Raw genomic sequence first — 17,988 nt, 5'->3', positions numbered from 1 at the left:
TCGATAATAGCAATCCGTCCAGGCCCTGACGCAACAAAGCAGCCCCAAACCATGATGCCCCCACCACCATACTTCACAGTTGGGATGAGGATTTGATGTTGGTGTGCTGTGCCTTTTTTTCTTCACACATAGTGTTGTGTGTTTCATCCAAACAACTCAACTTTGGTCTCATCTGTCCACATAATATTTTGCCAGTAGTGCTGTGGAACATCCAGGTGCTCTTGTGAAAACTGTAAACATGCATTAATGTTTTTTTTGGACAGCAGTGGCTTCCTCTGTGGTATCCGCCCATAAAATCCATTATTGTTTAGTGTTTTACGTATCGTAGATTCGCTAACAGGGATGTTAGCATATGCCAGAGACTTTTGTAAGTCTTTAGCTGACACTCTAGGATTCTTCTTCACCTCATTGAGCAGTCTGTGCTGTGCTCTTGCAGTCATCTTTACAGGACGCCACTCCTAGGGAGAGTAGCAGCAGTGCTGAACTTTCTCCATTTATAGACAATTTGTCTTACCGTGGACTGATGAACAACAAAGCTTTTATAACCCTTTCCAGCTTTATGCAAGTCAACAATTCCTAATCGTAGGTCTTCTGAGAGCTCTTTTGTGCGAGGCATCATTCACATCAGGCAATACTTCTTGTAAAAAGAAAACCCAGAACTGGTGTGTGTTTTTTATAGGGCAGGGCAGCTGTAACCAACACCTCCAATATCATCTCATTGATTGGACTCCAGTTGGCTGACACTTCACTCCAATTAGCTCTTGGAGATGTCATTAGTCGATGGGGTTCACATACTTTTTCCACCTGCACTGTGAATGTTTACATGGTGTGTTCAATAAAAACATGGTAACATTTAATTCTTTGTGTGTTATTAGTTTAAGCAGACTGTGATTGTCCATTGTTGTGACTTAGATGAAGATCAGATCACATTTTATGACCAATTTGATTGTATGTCATCTATATTATCATTTACCCTTCCTGCAGTACCTGCCATATAAAGCTGTAAGAGTGCCTCTTAAAATGAGTAAGTAATTAAATCATTGGAAGAACTAAACTAGATTACAGTGGATCCAAAAGTACTTTTCTAACTGCTGATGTCAAGAAACAACAAGACCTGGCAGAAGCTGTGGTGGGGGGTCAAGTTGATACATCCTATTTTAGAATGCCAACTAGGCAATACCTTCTATAGAGTACAGTGGCACCACTGTCTGCCCTTGCTTTTAGTATCCGAAGCATGTACACAGTTTGCACAAACTTCTATTGTGTGTAGCTCAATAGGGTCCTTTGTATTCAAAAGATAATTGTTTCTTTTTGACCAGATTCCCTTTCTATTTATTTTTTTCATGTGCCCCAATATGTGCTAATTTTGTATACCGGTATATATCACTGTGTTTCTTAGCATAAGTATTTGTTTAATTTGGTTAAATTAGTTTTTACTGTGACATTCACATGATATATATCTGATTGTGGATACCATGGTATTATTATTTATCTTACCTCCTCAGGTCGACTCAAAACATGGCCCTCTGGTCCCGTAATACCCATTTCCAACATTCTTTGCTGCTCCTGAAAATATAATTATTTGCAGTTTATATCAAATGCAAATCGGACAGGAAATGTCTGAAATAAACATTTGCCTAGACTAAAAACACGTCAACACTGAGAAAAATTCAGAATAGAAATAGCAAATCAATCTGACAAGTTCTGAGATTCAACTTGTGTTGTTGATGGCCACACACACTTAAATTATTTATAACTAATCAATGTGCAATTCAATCAAAATAATTGAATCATCAAATAATGTAATAGTTTATAACTTCCCTTTCGGTCAATTTAGACTCAATTTCAATCAAAGGGTGGGGCGGTATATTTTAATTTGCTCTGGATCAATCGGCACCACTAAGATACTTTGTTTATGAATTTGATCATAATTTGATTGATCCGTTATGAAATGTACTTCCCCATGTGTGGTTTATTGATGGAATATTTTATATATATATATATATATATATATATATATATATATATATATATATATATATATATTTATATATTTTTATTAAAAAAAATTATCAGAAAAGACATTTTTAATGTGCAAAATTTAAAAAAGTACAAACAGTCCCAGTAAAAACTCCAGATATACAAGACTTCAAAATATTGAGGTTACATCACAAAAATTGTACCAGTTTTCATCAACTGTGCATTATATCAAGGTATAAATTCTTCACATTGAATATAGCAATCAACATACCATATACCAATAAAACAAGAAAAAAGAAACACAAAAACATTATAGATTTTAAAATAATATTTTCAAAAACAAAACAAATAATCCCCTCTAAGAGCCGGTTCACACTGGGGCGGCACGACTTCGGGGGTGATTCGGCAAGGCGTCCTGAAGACGACTTCAGAGGCGACTTGCAAAATGACTTCTGTATAGTGCAAGTCGCCCCGAGTCGCCCCACAAAGTCGTACAGGAACCTTTTTCTAAGTCGGAGCGACTTGCGTCGCTCCTATTAGAACAGTTCTATTGAATAGAATGGGACGCAACTTGTCAGGTGGCTGAGTCGCCTGACAAGTCGCCCCAGTGTGAACCGGCTCTAACACATGAGTTCAGTCCGGATTCGTCTATCATTTTTTTTAGATGGGTGTAGACTCAACCACAATGTATGTTTATGCTGCCTTGTGTGGACTGTTTATGGGTGGGCAAATGTAAGTAAATGATCATCTGTTTACATGCACCCATATCTGTGTTCTTTCAGGTCTGTTTTTTTAAACAGAACAGCCAACGTCCAGATCTGTTGAAACAGAACAGATGTAAACGGATGCCATACGTTGACATCCATTCAGTGTATGCCCGTTTTTAGGCAAGAAATATTTTTTCTTTATACTTTTTTCACCTACGATTGGTCTCTGCAACTAAGGCCCATTCCACATAGGGTGGACACTACCAGGAATCTGCTTGCTCAGCAGGGGATCTGCCCGCTGATCCCCACTGAGCAGGCAGATGGCTGGTCTGTGTCCCCAAGATGGCTGGTCTGTGCCTACAGCCCACTCTCCTCTATGGGCAGTTGGATTCAAAACAGACCGCCTTTTCATTTACACCTGTCTGCCATACAATCCGCTTTACAGAAAGGGAATGTTTTTAGCAAATCAGATCAGATTCAATGTAGGCAGGTGTAAACGGATACACCCACTGCTTCATAGAGAATGGAGGGTCTGATCGGGTCCGCCTGAAAAAATGACAGGTGGACCCAAAGGCCCCTTTCACATGTACGGATCCTGTGAGGATCTGTACATGTCTCATCTGCTTGCTCAGCGGGGATCGCTCTGTTGATCCCAGCTGAGCCCTGCAGGGACCGCCCTGTCAGATCTCCTCTCTCCCCTATGGGGGGATCGGATGAACATGAACCTTCTGTCCGTGTTCATCCAATCCGCTCTGCAGACGGATGGAAAAATAGGATTTTCCTCCGTCTGCAAAATCGGACCATAGCAAGACCGTTGAGATCGGGTGTCAGCGGTTGTTCATCTGCTGACACCACCTATCCCATAGGGATACATGTATGTGTCCGTATTTCATCTGAAAACGGATGGATGAAATATGGACATACTGTCCGCAGGTGTGAAAGGGGCCAAACAGTCCGCGTGTGTGAAAGGGGCCTAAGAAAAACTGATAAAAAACAGATGTAGACTGATGTAAACTGAACTGAACTGATATAAACTAAACTGAACTGAAAACAGAAGTGTAAACTGAATAATTTTTTTTGTCTAAAAAAACTTGACTTAACGGATGACGTCCATGTAAAATAGGCCTAATACACAGGGATTCCAGCAGATCTTAGGAGCAAACTTCCTGCTCTGGGTCAAATCTAAAGCGGAATCATAGACAGAATGATTTTCTATTCTATGCAACTTTGGGTTGCAGGAAAGAAAATCGCTGGACTCCCCCATTAACACAGTCAGTGTTGATGGGGGAATCCCTCCCATGGAACCATTGTGTTCTCTCACCACAAGAAGTTTGCTGTCCCCGGCGGAAGAACTCATCCGACAGGCTGGTTGTACCCAAGTTGATCGATCGATTGGTACAATCAGCCTGCCTATACATGGTTCGAAATTGTCCGGTTCCTACTGTCTTTGTCGGCTTTACACTTTGCAGATCAGTTAATTCATCTGTCGCTTTTGCCTATACACCAAAGCATTTAGTTAGCCTAAACTCCTATGCTTAAACAAATCACATACAGAGGATATTAAACACCAAAGGGCCCATTTATTAAACACAAGAACCAAGAAAAACTTTTTTTTTTCTTAGCGTGGGAAAGGATTAGATACTCTGTCAACTTGGTACTGCTGCCTGTGTTACCATTTGACTGGTTTCCCCTTACTTCCTCTCTAGTGCCTATGGGTGGCAGAACAGGAAGAGAAGAGAAAAGTCCAATGTAGAGACACAAGAATGATCTAAAATCTGACAGAAATTATAACCCTTCCACAGACTAAAAAAAGGGTTTGGCTGCACTTGGTTTTTTACAATTTTAATTACGGAAACAGCAGTGACTAGATTTTCAGTCAGTAAAATTTTCCTTTTTGCTATGTTTTTCTTTCCATACAGCTTTACACTTATTACACTCGGAGATGGCAATCTATTTGTTCGACAATAATCCCAGCCTTCTACAGAAGACACATTGTCCCCTTTTCTGGGGCACAGCAGCCTTTCCCCTCTCTGACTTCATCATCTTCATTTTGCATTCTTGACCTCTAAATAACATTTTGTATCAATTAAAAAGGAAACATGACAGAGAGCCAACAGATGCAGTTCAGAGGCCTGGAAAAGATTCTGGTTACGTTTCTACTGACACACAGGCAAATCAGCCAAAACATACTCCATCAGTACAACGGCTGGTTAGGAGACAGAATTAGGGCTCCATAGCAGAATTCTGGGACAGTACCGTCTCTCAGCATGTGCTTGAAAGCCTTTGCTTTGGAGAAAAGATCTCCTGAACAAAAATACCATCATCAGTATGGAAACCCTGCATTTGTTTGTGGTAAAAAAAAAAAACACTATTGTACTGGTTTTATAGAAGTAAACAGTAGTCAGTTTGTAGATGTGCAGTTTGCAAATGGTTTGAAGGGTTAAATTTGGTTTGTCCTAGTGACCATTGTCCCCCAGAGAGAGGGATGGATAACCAAACTAGCACCGACACTTTAATCCAATCACCATAGAATGTGTCAAAGCAAATGTTAAGTGTTCAGAAATAGGATGAGAGGTGTGAAAGTCATGGAACCACCCTGTTCTGGTTACAGAATTCTAACCTTGGTGTCAGGAAATCTACATAGGTGTTAAAATCTTTTATTCTCAAGGCAGAGGGTGTTTACTTGTCAAATTAACATTGTACACACCTTACGAAAAGGAATTTCTTTGGGGAACTGTTTGGACAAACAGAACACCTGGTTCCCAAACAGCGTAAAAGAGGTCATCTATGTCAAACAAGAGCAACCATCCATGAACTGGGGTGAGGACCTTCAACATCATCTGTCTTTCAAATAGAATGCTGCTTTAACTACTTGCCGACCAGCCGCCACAGTTAAACTGCGGCAGGGCGGCTCTATTGCGTGAATCGCCGTACCGGTACGTCGCTTTGTGTAATAGATAGAGTGGGCGCACACACAGCCGACTGTCTGCCGGTCACTCATAAGAGAGGCAGAACGGGACTCTGCCAATGTAAACAAGGTGGATCCCCGCTCTGACAGGGGAGTACAGTGTGATCATCTGTTCCTAGTGATTAGGAACAGCGATCTCTGTACTCCCAGTCAATCCCCTCCCCCACAGTTAGAAACACCTCCCTAGGACTGACTTAACCCTTTGATCGCTCCCTAGTGTTAATCCCTTCCCTGCCAGTGTCATTTATACAGTAATTAGTGCATTTTTATAGCAATGATCGCTGTATAAATGTCACTGGTCCCTAAAAAGTGTCAAAATTGTCCGATCTGTCCACCGCAATGTTGCAGTCCCGCTAAGAATCGCTGATCACTGCCATTACTAGTAAAATAATATAATAATAAAAATGCCATAAATCTATCCCCTATTTTGTAGACGCTCTAACATTTGCGCAAACCAATCAATATACACTTATTGCGATTTTTTTGCCAAAAATATGTAGAAGAATACAAATTGGCCTAAACTGAAGAAGAAATTCTTTTTTTTTACTTTTTTTGGGGGATATTTATTATAGCAAAAAGTAAGAAATATTGTTTTTTTGTTTCAATATTGTCAGCTTTTTTTGTTTATAGTGCAACAAATAAAAACCGCAGAGGTAAGGTTCTTTTACCTAAGTGAAAATTCCCTTGGAAAGAGAAAATTCAGTGAGCATGCTTAACTCCTTAAAGCGGAAGTAAACCCATCGATTTAACAGTTTCAAAAAGCAGTTACATTTCCAGCATGCCGGGATTGCTAACACTCACATTGGTTGTGCTCTCAACCAAACGGTCAAACCATCCAATGGCTGGTGTCATAACTGATCACATGAGCAGCACCATGGCAGTTGAAGATTTAACATAGGCCAAGATGGCAGCTTCCTTGGCTGAAAATGATAGGTGGGTTTACTTACACTTTAAGTAAATCAACCAATCTCTTGGCTGGTGTATCAAAATCCACTTACATCGGTACAAACACATTTATAAAGTAATTTTCTATTTTACCTGGGCGATGATATCTCCATTCTCAGCATGAACCTGAGCAATCGCACCCAGTCCTCCCAAGAAAGTGAAAATCTCATAGAGCTAAAAGAGAAAACCATTGAACATCAACGTTAGCATATCAAACTTGAATCTAGAATTTTTATGTTTTGTAACAACCCTCCCCCGTGGTCCTTATGTGACAGCTGTGCTGCTCATGTTTGAATAAATGATATTTCACAGAAACAGCACAAGTCTTATATTATTGGATAAAAACTTGTAAACACATTGTAATTCATCAGAACATGGCCTCGCTTCAAGCAGAGACAGACCTGAAAGGCAAAAACAGTTCATTCCATTTGGACTTTTGCCCAGAAACAAAGGAAATATCAGATAATTTACCTCAGTGTTGGACATCTGATAAAAATCTTTATAGGCCATGTAAACCATGAAAGAGTTAACACCTGGGAAAAGAAATAAAATGGAAAAGTCAGTGAGGGAATTTTCCTCTGTTCGGAAGCAAGGGACATGTGATAATTATTACACTCTTGTGGAATGAGAGGATTTAGCCAGAGGGAGTTAAACATGGAGGGGTAGGTCTTGTTTGGCATCATGACTGAACATTGCTCTATAAAAACACTGCTAAGGAAATCCAGCCGAGGTAGGAGAGATATAACAGATTTAATGTTCTGGTAGAAGAACACTAATAAATAAACATGGTGCAGAAACGTCCTCCTTAAAGGCCAGCTTAAAATAACACATTTATGACAGAACATATAAGTCATTTTCACCTCCTTAGCTACAAGTGCTATATGCTCGGAAACAAAAATGCTGGGCACCATGACAAGGAAAAACACAGGTTCATTCATCCAGAGCAGACTGGTACTGGGGTTTATCCTAATATCATAGAGATGGAAATGGCTTCTGGGATAGCAGAGCCAAACAAATACGAATACGTATCAGAACATGTGAGTAGTGCAATGTCTGGACCTCTAATCCCCAGCAAATAATCCCAGAAGCAGTGCCTTGAAATGCAAGAACATATTTACAGCAGATACTACCGGTGAACCTTATTTTATCTTAAAACGACAAAAAATCACTTCAGATAAGCTACTTTCTGTAAGCAAAACATCTTTGTGAGTGGTAAGGGGCCTATCTGAACAGGATGCTAAGGACATATGGAGAAGAAACTATGGCTTAGCATCCTATCATGCCCATTGTCTGGCTGCACAACAATAACTGTTATGTAATCCTTAGGGTAAAAAAAGGATAACGCTAATGTTCGCCTACAGGAGTTCATTTAGAAACTCAATAAATTAACCTATTTTGTAAGCATTGTGTTTGTCACAGTTATTTGTATAGTGGAAAATTAAGAGTCAGAAGGCTTTATAAAGGTTTTGCTCTGGAGATCCTTTTTCAGTAAGGCGTCAATAAATGATTATTTATTTAAAGTGAACATATGCGTTGCCCATTTAAGCAAATCAACAAGTTTACTTTGAGGCCAATCTTGCAGTATCTCACTTTACATTCGGTCCTCTGTTGCTCCGTTGCCCTCTGAAAGCAGGCAGAAGTTCCCTTAAGCTGGACCTTGCCCAGGGTTGAGGACTCTCCAATTGCTCCTATGGGACAGAGCTGGGCACAAGTGCTATCACATGAAAGAAGGGAGTGATTTACATAATCCACTTACATGGATGTAGAGCATATTTTTCTTCACTCTTGGTGGAAAACAGAGAGGCAGGGGAGTAAAAAAAAAGGTATCTATTTGCAGGAGGGAGGCCAGGCAACACGTTTCTTTGCCCTGCATGGGCAAAGCACAGGATCACTTTACATTACCGATACACTTCCTATCAGAATTCCCAATATTTTATTAGCAGTACTGACCTCCCTTACAAACAAATTCAAAGTTCTGACTGTATGGGGATCCAATTGCAACGTATTGTATATGCCCACTGGTGTACTCCAGAATTGTTGCATGTGTGCCAGATTACCATGGAGGATAATAGTCATGGTAAGATTGAGATTGCCATTACCCTCTTTAGCCAAACCTGGTGCATCAATTCCACAGGACTCTGAAGCATCACAAAGAATCCATGTTTTAACCCTGGGCAGGGCAGGCAGTGATAAATCCCATTTCTCTGTATTCTGTGTTACGGTTTAGGAATGTAATAGGGAGGATGTGAAGCGGGGGAACAAATGGCTTCCAATAAAAGACTCTCCAATGCAACCAGTTAGATAATGAAGGATAAATTTGATTCTCCCTACCCTTGTGATTAAAATCACTTGGAATAAGTCAAACTTTGGCAAAATGCAGTTTGTATTCAGGTCTGCGCACCTGCATGGCTGTCAACTGAGAGCAGCGACTGTGTCTGTGCAGATGCTGCATCCCAATTGACATGAAAGGGATTGCCTTCACAGGGATGCACGGACAAGCATAGCGTACGCCAGTGATATGCAATTAGCGGACCTCCAGCTGTTGCAAAACTACAAGTCCCATCATGCCTCTGTCCCTGGGTGTCATGCTTGTGGCTGTCAGAGTCTTGCTATGCCTAATGGGACTTGTAGTTCTGCAACAGCTGGAGGTCCGTTAATTGAATATCCTTGGCGTACGTTATAGTAGACCCGTGTGAACAAGGTCTTAAACTTCATTGAAAAAAGATCAACTTTAAGTTCATGTATTTTTCATACAAGAAAAAGGATTCTCAGAGCAAAAACCTTTAGCTATAAAGACAGCACAGCAGAGATGTTTCCTTTGAGGCAAGACTGATCCATTTGAAGCTTCAGACCAATAAAGAATGAATTACGGAATAATTTATTAGCAAGCAAACTGGCAGATTTCTAGTATTATAAAACTAAAACTTTATTTTAATATTGGCCATAATAGTACCATCTATGTGTTTAGAGCTGTTGGAGCCCCACGTAGGAGATTCGCCCTCTCTATATTTCCTAGTGACCATTGTCAGTGGGACAGAAGGCTAAATCTCATATTTACCCTACAAAAAAGAAGAAAATATTTTATAAAAGGTTATATTACAAATAGTTGGGATAGAGGGGTAGGGACCATGTAGAGAGATTGGAAGGTAAGAGGTTGCAAACCAAGTACAGTGAAGTAGGCCAAAAATGATGACGGCTTCACTGTAACAGCTGGACTGGAATGTCCCCAAAACCTGTATGCTTTCATGTTTAAAATGTCAAGGACTGAAAAGCCTTGTACACACGACCGGTTTTACCGGGAGGAAAACTGCCAGGAGAGCTTTTGGCCGGGAAAACCGGACGTGTGTATGCTTCCTCGTAGTTTTCCCTTCAGGAAAACAGTCGGGAATCCCGTTGGGAAAAATAGAGAACCTTCTCTCTATTTTCCCATCGGGATTCCCGCCGTTTTTTTTTCCCTCCAGATCTAATACTTACCTATGGGAAACACTGCGAGGCAGTGCCGATGGAGCATATACACGTCCGGGATTCCCGGCCAAAGCTCCATGGCAGTTTTCCTGCCGGGTTCTCAGCTTTCCCCTCGGTTTTCTCTGCAGACTTTTTACCCCCGAGAAAACCGAGCTTGTGTACAGGGCTTAAGAATAGAAAATGTTTGATTGAGTAGAACAATAAATGCAGTTGTATAATGCATATATATTAAGACACACAGCAGAGAAAAAGTACAATATGCAGTACAACACCTTTTTGCTTGATAAGGTGTTCCACTTCTTGCCTGACACTGTCATTCCAATGAGTGATGTCAACGTGCAGAGCGTAGTCGCAGCAGGCTTTCCCATCAGCCCACTCTTTCCACTTCTCAAAGGCTTCAGTCAAGCTGGACTCAGGCTCTGGGATCACATGGTCAACTACGAATAAAACATGCATAATTAATTCTCAAACGCACTTCAACATGTATCTATAAGAAAACAGCTCAAAAGCTGAAAAACATACAGGATTACGGTTTTACCTGTCAAAAAATTTGTAATTCTGTAAAGCGAATTTCATGATTTACAAAGCTTAGCTTTTATTTTTCTAATTTTTACTTAATGGTCTCTATAACTTTATACATTAGTTGATTATATTATGATGAAGAAATTCTGCTATACAGTAGTTCTGTACTTTGTTAATGATACTATGCCTAAGAAGATGAAGATAGGAAAACAAAAAGACAGAAGAACAACCTCTGCAAATCAAATTTAACACATGTGGCTAATATACTGTATAGATTAAAAATTATTTTAATAAAGCCTGGAAATCTAGCCATGGTCACTTCTGAATACATGCATCCCCTAGGTGATATTTATTACTTACTTATCATGGTGGTTCCCCCAGCAAGAGCAGCTTTAGTCCCTTGGAAGAAATCGTCCACTGTGGTCATCCCTCTATAGGGCATCTGTAAGTGAGTGTGTGTGTCAATGCCTCCTGGGATCACCATCTTCCCATTGGCTTCAATGGTTTTCACACCACCTGGTACTATCAAGTTGTCTCCAATCTGCCTGGATATACAGTTATAAGCGCAGTTAGTGTGGCTGAACCAAAGATAAAGGCATGGTACATTCTGACACATGATCCAAGCATTTTAACATCATCTTGTTACTCAGATAAAGGGTCACTGTCACTGTCACTAGTAGATGTGCCTATTTTTTTTTTTAGCTGATATTCATTCTATCATGTTACTAAAGCCTGGTACACACTGCTGAAAAAAAAACCAAAAAACTGACAGTTCAGGTAGGACAATCCATCAGACCGGCTGCAGTGCACACGGGCCGAATATCAGACGGTTTCTATTGAACCGCCCGACATTCGGCCCATGTGTACGGGGCTTAAGTTAATGTCTAGCTAGACTTCATTGCAATTCATCTTACAAAATGGCTGTCTGAGGCATCTACACTGATACAAAGGATATACAAAATAGGTTTATGTATTACAAATATTTATATAGCTGCCAATTTACACCGCATTTTACATACTGTGCATTCACACCAGTCTCTGCCCTCAAAATATTACAGCCTAAACTCCCTATTACACATACACAAGCATGCGAAGGTCGATTTAGACAAGAGCCAAATGAAAACCCATCAAGCACATGAAGAACATTCAAACTCTATGCACATAGTATTCTGGCTCGGATTTGAACCAAGGACCCAGTGCTCAAGGCATAAGTGCTAAATACTAAGCCACTTACAGGTCTTTTTGGATTATTTGAAAGGAGAAGTAAAGCCAAGTAAAGGTCTTTTGGCCCTACTCCTGTGGGTCACAGGAGTGTACTTTGTTCTGCACTCCTGTGACCCTAATTCAGCTGACGTCACTTAGCTGGTCTAGACTGTAGAGAGATTCTGACTTTATTGTCAGGATCCACCCAGATGCCTGACCAGCAGTTGGCTCAGCCTCTCAGCATGCCGCCATCCTGCCCCCATCCACAGCCTGTCATTGCAGTGAGTGCTGGAGTGGCAGTGCAGCAAAGCAGAGAGCCAGTGATGCCTCACACACACGACTGGGTTTTCCGACAGGAAAACTGCCAAAATCCGCCGGCAAAAAACAGCTCTCTTTTTTTCCCATTGTGTACGAGGCATGAGTTTTTAATCCTAAACTTCTCACTGAAGCTAAATTCTAGACAGATATAAATGACACAGACAGAATAGCTTTTGGTACCTCAGATGCATGCTAAAACATTGTAAATACATTCTATGAGTTTGCCATGCATTTACAATGAGTTTGCTTTAACATGAATAGAATTAAAAAAACAAATATAAAAGAACAGGATGTCTTAAAAAAATGTCACACAACACAATGCAAATCAAACAATGTTAAAAACACTGGTTCTTTGCTGCCCTGAAAGATTTAAATCATATTTCTGCCACTGTACTTGAAACAGTTTAAAGCCCAGTTAAAGTCTGCGTTGCTATTACTTTAATGCATTTTTTTTTGTATTTAACATAAAAAACCTTTTTAATGGAGTCCATTGAGGGACACAGGAATTCAGCACATTAGGATACTGGCAAACAGCGAAATTGTACATTTGCCCCCATATATCCCCTCCTCTACTCAGCTGCCACAGTTTTGTAAAACAAGTGGTATCAAAAGCAAGAACAAAAACACAAAGGGGTGGGACTGGTGTCCCTCAATGGACTTTTTATGGCATGTAGAATAGTAATCGTATTTTCTTTCTTTCCCTGGATGGACAGATGAATTCAGAAACAGTTGGGATGTCCAAAAACAACTGAGGAGTGGGCAACAGCCACTGCCCTTAAAGACAACTGGGAACTGTCTGCAACTCTGATTTACTTGGAAGGACCAATGCACCCTGCCAGACAAGGAAACTGCCAATAACCAAGGAAAGGCCACAAAGGACCAACCTGAGGTTTAAGACCAGAACAGAGGAGATCACTGCCATGAAGAATCACTATACTGAAACTGGGCCTAAACCAGCAAGAGGCTGTAAAACAAAAATCCATTAAAGTAGATGTAACATCGTAACTACCTGCCTGCTAAGGAGGAAAAAGACCAACAACACGATGTGGTCAGCAGAAAAAAAACACCAGGACAAGTCACCAGGAGAACAGGTACCCAGAGTAGACCTTAGACCAGTGATTCTCATCCTGGGGGTCGGGACCCCCTTGGGGGTCGAATGATGATTTTCCAGGGGTCACCAAATCCTGGGCTGTTCCTGAAGCCTGCACCGCTCTCCCAGCCTTTTCTCGCCCGCCCAACTGGGCTGTCCCTGGAGCCCACGGCCGCCCACTTAGCCTCTTTGCAGCCGCCCATTCAGTTCACAGCATGGCTGGGGGGAAGAGACTAGAGGTCAGCTGACTGGTGAGGAATGTGAAGTAGGAGGGCTGATGGAGACCCTATCTCCTGATTTTGGCATAGGTGTCACTGCTGCGAGACACCACACAGTCAGAGACATAGTGAATCTGGAGACACAGTAAGTAACACTTCCTGTAATTGTAGTTGCCATTAAAAGTCCCCACTACAGTTCTCAGATCAGCAGATGACCTTCATCAAGAGCACCTAAGTTGGCTGATCAGAACCTCCCCCCAGCACTGCCACTCATCCTATTCCCCCCACACCCCACCAAGGAGTAATAGAAGGAATAAAAATAGAGAATACATGGAAGGGAGAGGAAAAGAGGGGGGAGGAACAAATAAAAAGGGAGAGAAAGAATAAGAGAAAGAACAAGAAAGACGGCTAGAGAGAGGGATGGGGGGGGGACAAGGAATTAGGATAGAGAGAGATAAAAGGGAAAGAAAGGAGAACAAAGAGAAAGAGTGGCACATCTTAAAATGTACCATAAGGGGTTATAATATTGTACGAGTGGAGGGGACTCAAGGAGCGCTAAATGTCTGTGGGTTAGGGGCGCAAATTATTTGTCTTGGGTGTTGACAACCCACGCTACGAATATAGTTTTACTGTTAGGGGTCCCCACAACTTTGAAAATGTTATCAAGGGGTCACGGCATTAGAAAGGTTGAGAACCACTGCCTTAGACAAAAATAGGACTACAAAGAAAGACCAGCCAGTATGAAAGTGATGGCCTGAGCCGTACACTCCCAAGGGAAGAAAAGTTCTGTAATAAGAAAAAGGTTGCCGTAAGCGAGATATCCAAATGTGGGAATACATTAGAGCTGCACGATTAATCGCAGAGAGAATCGCGATCTCGATTCTCCCCACCTGCGATCTCCCCGCGGGATGACCCGCGATTCTTCTGTTTCACAGCCGGTTCCACGTAAACAGCGTGGAACGCAAATGGCACCGATATCGGAACCGACGTCAGCAGCCTGCGCCGCTGGATGGATGCCTGGGCTTCTCTTGCAGATCTGTACAACTGTAGTGTGTATCCATGCGCCACCCAGTGGTTGCTGGCAGTACTGCTTCTGATGTATAAAAAACAGACCAGTGATATGTCTATAATGTTAAAGACCATATAACTCCTATGAAAAAAGCAGAATCAAAGGAGTTATATGGTCTTTAACATTATAGACATATCACTGGTCTGTTTTTTATATATTCATATTTTCAGATAAATCACAGGTTTATTTATTTATTTGGGGGGGGGGGGGGTTTCTGGCATTCAGTTTTTGAGAATCGTGATCTTTAGTCTAAGCAAAAAAATCGTGATTCTCATTTTGACCAGAATTGTGCAGCTCTAGAATACATCATCACATTATATCCCAAAGGGATGTTTAAGTGATCCCTTAGGCTTGAAGAGAAAAAACAAATCAGTATTAAGCTCATAAACAAAACTGTATTAAATTTCGGCTCACCAATTTATAGTTGCCGCTGCATTATTCATTTATGTAAAACCTATATCGGAACTACTTTTAAAGTGTTAGCTGGAGTCCATCTTCAATTTGTTAGTTAAGTCCATCTAAATCTGATAGCCTAACACTACCCTCTACCCAGACTGGCAATGCTTCTGAATCAGTAGGTGAAATAAAGGAGAAAAAAAAAGTCTAAAAAAATAATGCAGCCAATATATCTAGGGATTGATAATCTGCAATATATTACATTTTCCTGTCTGGGTTTAATAACACTTTAAGGATACCAACCCTGAAGTCAACTGGACTAAAATAAATGGGGGTGAGGTGAGCATGAGGTATCCCTACAAAAGGTAGACAGGTATAAAGGCTAACTCTAGCCCCAGTCAAGTACAAAGGGATACTAGGAGAACAAGAGGAAGGGCATACACTCTGATATTTGGAGATTTCTCTGGGGTTTGAATGTGGAGACCACTGGTTAAGTAGGGCCAGATGTTAGCACCTTGATTCCAAGAAAGACAGTGCAGTCAGGAGTAGTACTCTCAGCGTTATCCAGCATAGGGACCAAGCCACTTGTCCTGTACCAGGGAGCATTTTTATACTTTCCTGAAGATGACGGTCCAGCAACACCTAGGCGATGTCCAACTCAGAAAACCAACTCACCATAGGATACTTTGACAAGCAGGGGACTGTCTGTTCTGAGCAACCAGACCAAAACTAAAAAAAATGTGGAGTCCCCCCAAGAGATCACCCTTTTCACCCTTAGAAACTTATGGTACACACTAGGGGCTTCCTAATTCAGAGAGACTATTTGGATGTCTCACCCTGAGCTCAGGTGCCTCAACATTAACCATGTTGATAGTTTTTTTCCCCTCCATAAACTAGGATTTAGGGTTAGCGGCCTCACCTGTCAGTGGCTCATGGTTGCCAGCCAACCCTATCTGGTTGAACCCAGCAGGTGTTAAGCATTTCAGAAGGGCTCTGACTGCAGGGACCAAATGCTGATCCTCTTTGATGAAGGATGTCTGAGCAACCCACAATTGCAATGCCAGAAAGGGGAGCTAGGTTGCACAATACCTGGTGCTTCAAGGAGTAGCAGGTACCCTTCAAAAGACACAGAGGAGCCAGATCCTTTTAAGAGTAGGAAACAGCAAGAACTGGCCCCAATTGAACTTGTAGGTCAGGGAATCCCCACTCGAACAAGGACAAGGGATCCAAGGGTTTGGGGAACCCAGGAAGGCCTGGAAAGTAATATTACTTAGTTCAATATCACAAGAAGGGCAGTGAGGGAAAACTGAAGGATGTATTTGGCTTATGAATAATGTGGCCTAGAGAGAATTGATGGTGGAATATACGGACCTCATAGTCAAAGCGCATTTTGCCAAACATGAGAGTGTGGGCCAAATTAATCTGGGGAGTGAGTGGAAATTTGGGAGGTGGCGACACTGAAGCGTGAGGTGTGGTGTGGGGTGTAGCAAGATGGCGGCGATGGCATCGAATGTGACGAGTGACGGCTCGTCATAGTCGATGACGTCACCGCGTTCTTGCCATTCAAAGAACGGCGGTTCTTTTGAATGGCCGTCTGTATGCATGGCTTTGCAAGAAAAGCTTGCCAGGAATCCCGTCATGAAAACCAAAGTTTTTTTCCTGACGGGATATATACAGGGCCAGAGTCAATATCACTAGTGGGGACACAGATAGCAAACAGGACTGACAGAGGGTCCATATGACAGAATAAGAGCTCGTTTGCATTTCAGGGCTGGGCAACCATGCAATTTGCCTTGTTTGCGATAAAGTTAGTTCACACCACTGCAGTACTTTTTTTCCAGCAAAGTGAATTGCAAAACAAACAAACCACTGCACTGCAATGCAGGGCTGTGGAGTCGGTAGATAAATGTTCCGACTCCGACTCCTCAGTTTTATGTACTTCCGACTCCGACTCCTCTGTATTAATATGCAAATGTATTTTATACATTCCTTGAGGGAAAGAAACGCAACCTACCACAGGACTACTGGCTGGGAAGCCAACAGTCTACTGTATTGCACAGTTTAAGCAAAAGACAAACACAATGAAAACAAAGTTTTATTAATTTTTTTTTATTAATCAATCAAGTGGTTGGATAGTAGCAGCAGGCATAAACATCAGGATCAGGATCTTTACCAGTTCAAAAACACAAACCACATTATTTGGTTGTTTTAGAACAAAAACAAAGCTTATCTATAATGAACCAAAAACAAAATCTGTAAAACCTAGAAATGGTTTATATTAATCTTGAAATGTAGTTATAGGCTTAGCAAATGCAAATCAATTCAATGTAGAGTTCTAAGGAAGAGAATTGCCTCTGCCAGATCCTCTTTCATAGAGGCTCTTAAGTCAGACTTTATTATTTTTAGGGCTGAAAATAATCTTTCGACACTGACTTGGGTGGGTGGCATTGCAGTAACTATTCTGGCCACATCACTAACGATCTCTGGATAAACAAGGATGGCTTCTTCAACAGTAAGTTTTGATGAGCGATCATACTTTTCAACTTCTTTTAGTGCTTTATAAAACTCCTGTTGGAATTTTTTTATTTGGACACTTACTGGTTCTCTAACATGCGTTCCCTGTAAAAGCAGAACACAACACTATGGAAAGTATAAGTATTGCAGCTCCTAATTGTGCGTTGCGTGCCATATAGTGAAGCACATGAAAAGCATGCTTCTTCACGGTCACTTAACGTGTTCGTTTTGCGGTTACGTGAGGCACTGCATTGGTCTTTATTCTTACAGTAGAGAAGTCATTAATTATAACTTTTTGTGAATTGGGACATTTAAACTTGCTTTTTTTTTTTTAATTCCAATCTAAATTTAGTAGGAGTCGGAGTCGGTGCATTGTTTGCCGACTCCGACTCCAGGTACCCAAAATTTCCCCCGACTCCGACTCCACAGCCCTGCTGCAATGTCACTGTGGTGAATGTAACTGAATTTAATAAAATTCCCACAAAAATAAATAAAAGTTAAGAGTGCAACGTGTCTGAATCGGCTCATCGGCACTATTCCCCCCAGTGCACACCAACAGCCATGCGTTCCGAAGAATGCTATTTATTTTACTT

General features: G+C 41.3%; 1 protein-coding gene across 2 annotated transcripts in view; it reads right to left on the bottom strand.

Annotated features, from left to right (window-relative positions):
• The window catches only part of DPYSL3 (dihydropyrimidinase like 3), a 205,541-nt gene that overhangs the window by 34,352 nt on the left and 153,201 nt on the right, over positions 1-17,988 (bottom strand). For both annotated transcript variants that reach the window (XM_040344562.1, XM_040344563.1), the window contains exons 3-7: positions 10,948-11,132; positions 10,338-10,502; positions 7,072-7,133; positions 6,694-6,774; positions 1,498-1,566 (exon numbers count right to left, since the gene is read on the bottom strand). In XM_040344562.1, coding sequence (XP_040200496.1) covers positions 1,498-1,566; positions 6,694-6,774; positions 7,072-7,133; positions 10,338-10,502; positions 10,948-11,132 — 562 coding nt within the window. The remainder of the gene's footprint in view (positions 1-1,497; positions 1,567-6,693; positions 6,775-7,071; positions 7,134-10,337; positions 10,503-10,947; positions 11,133-17,988) is intronic.

The sequence above is a fragment of the Rana temporaria genome, chromosome 3, assembly GCF_905171775.1.
Source record: "Rana temporaria chromosome 3, aRanTem1.1, whole genome shotgun sequence".
NCBI lineage: Eukaryota > Metazoa > Chordata > Amphibia > Anura > Ranidae > Rana > Rana temporaria.
The sequence above is the reverse complement of the archived record's forward strand: the minus strand, read 5'-3'. Positions and strand labels throughout refer to the sequence as shown.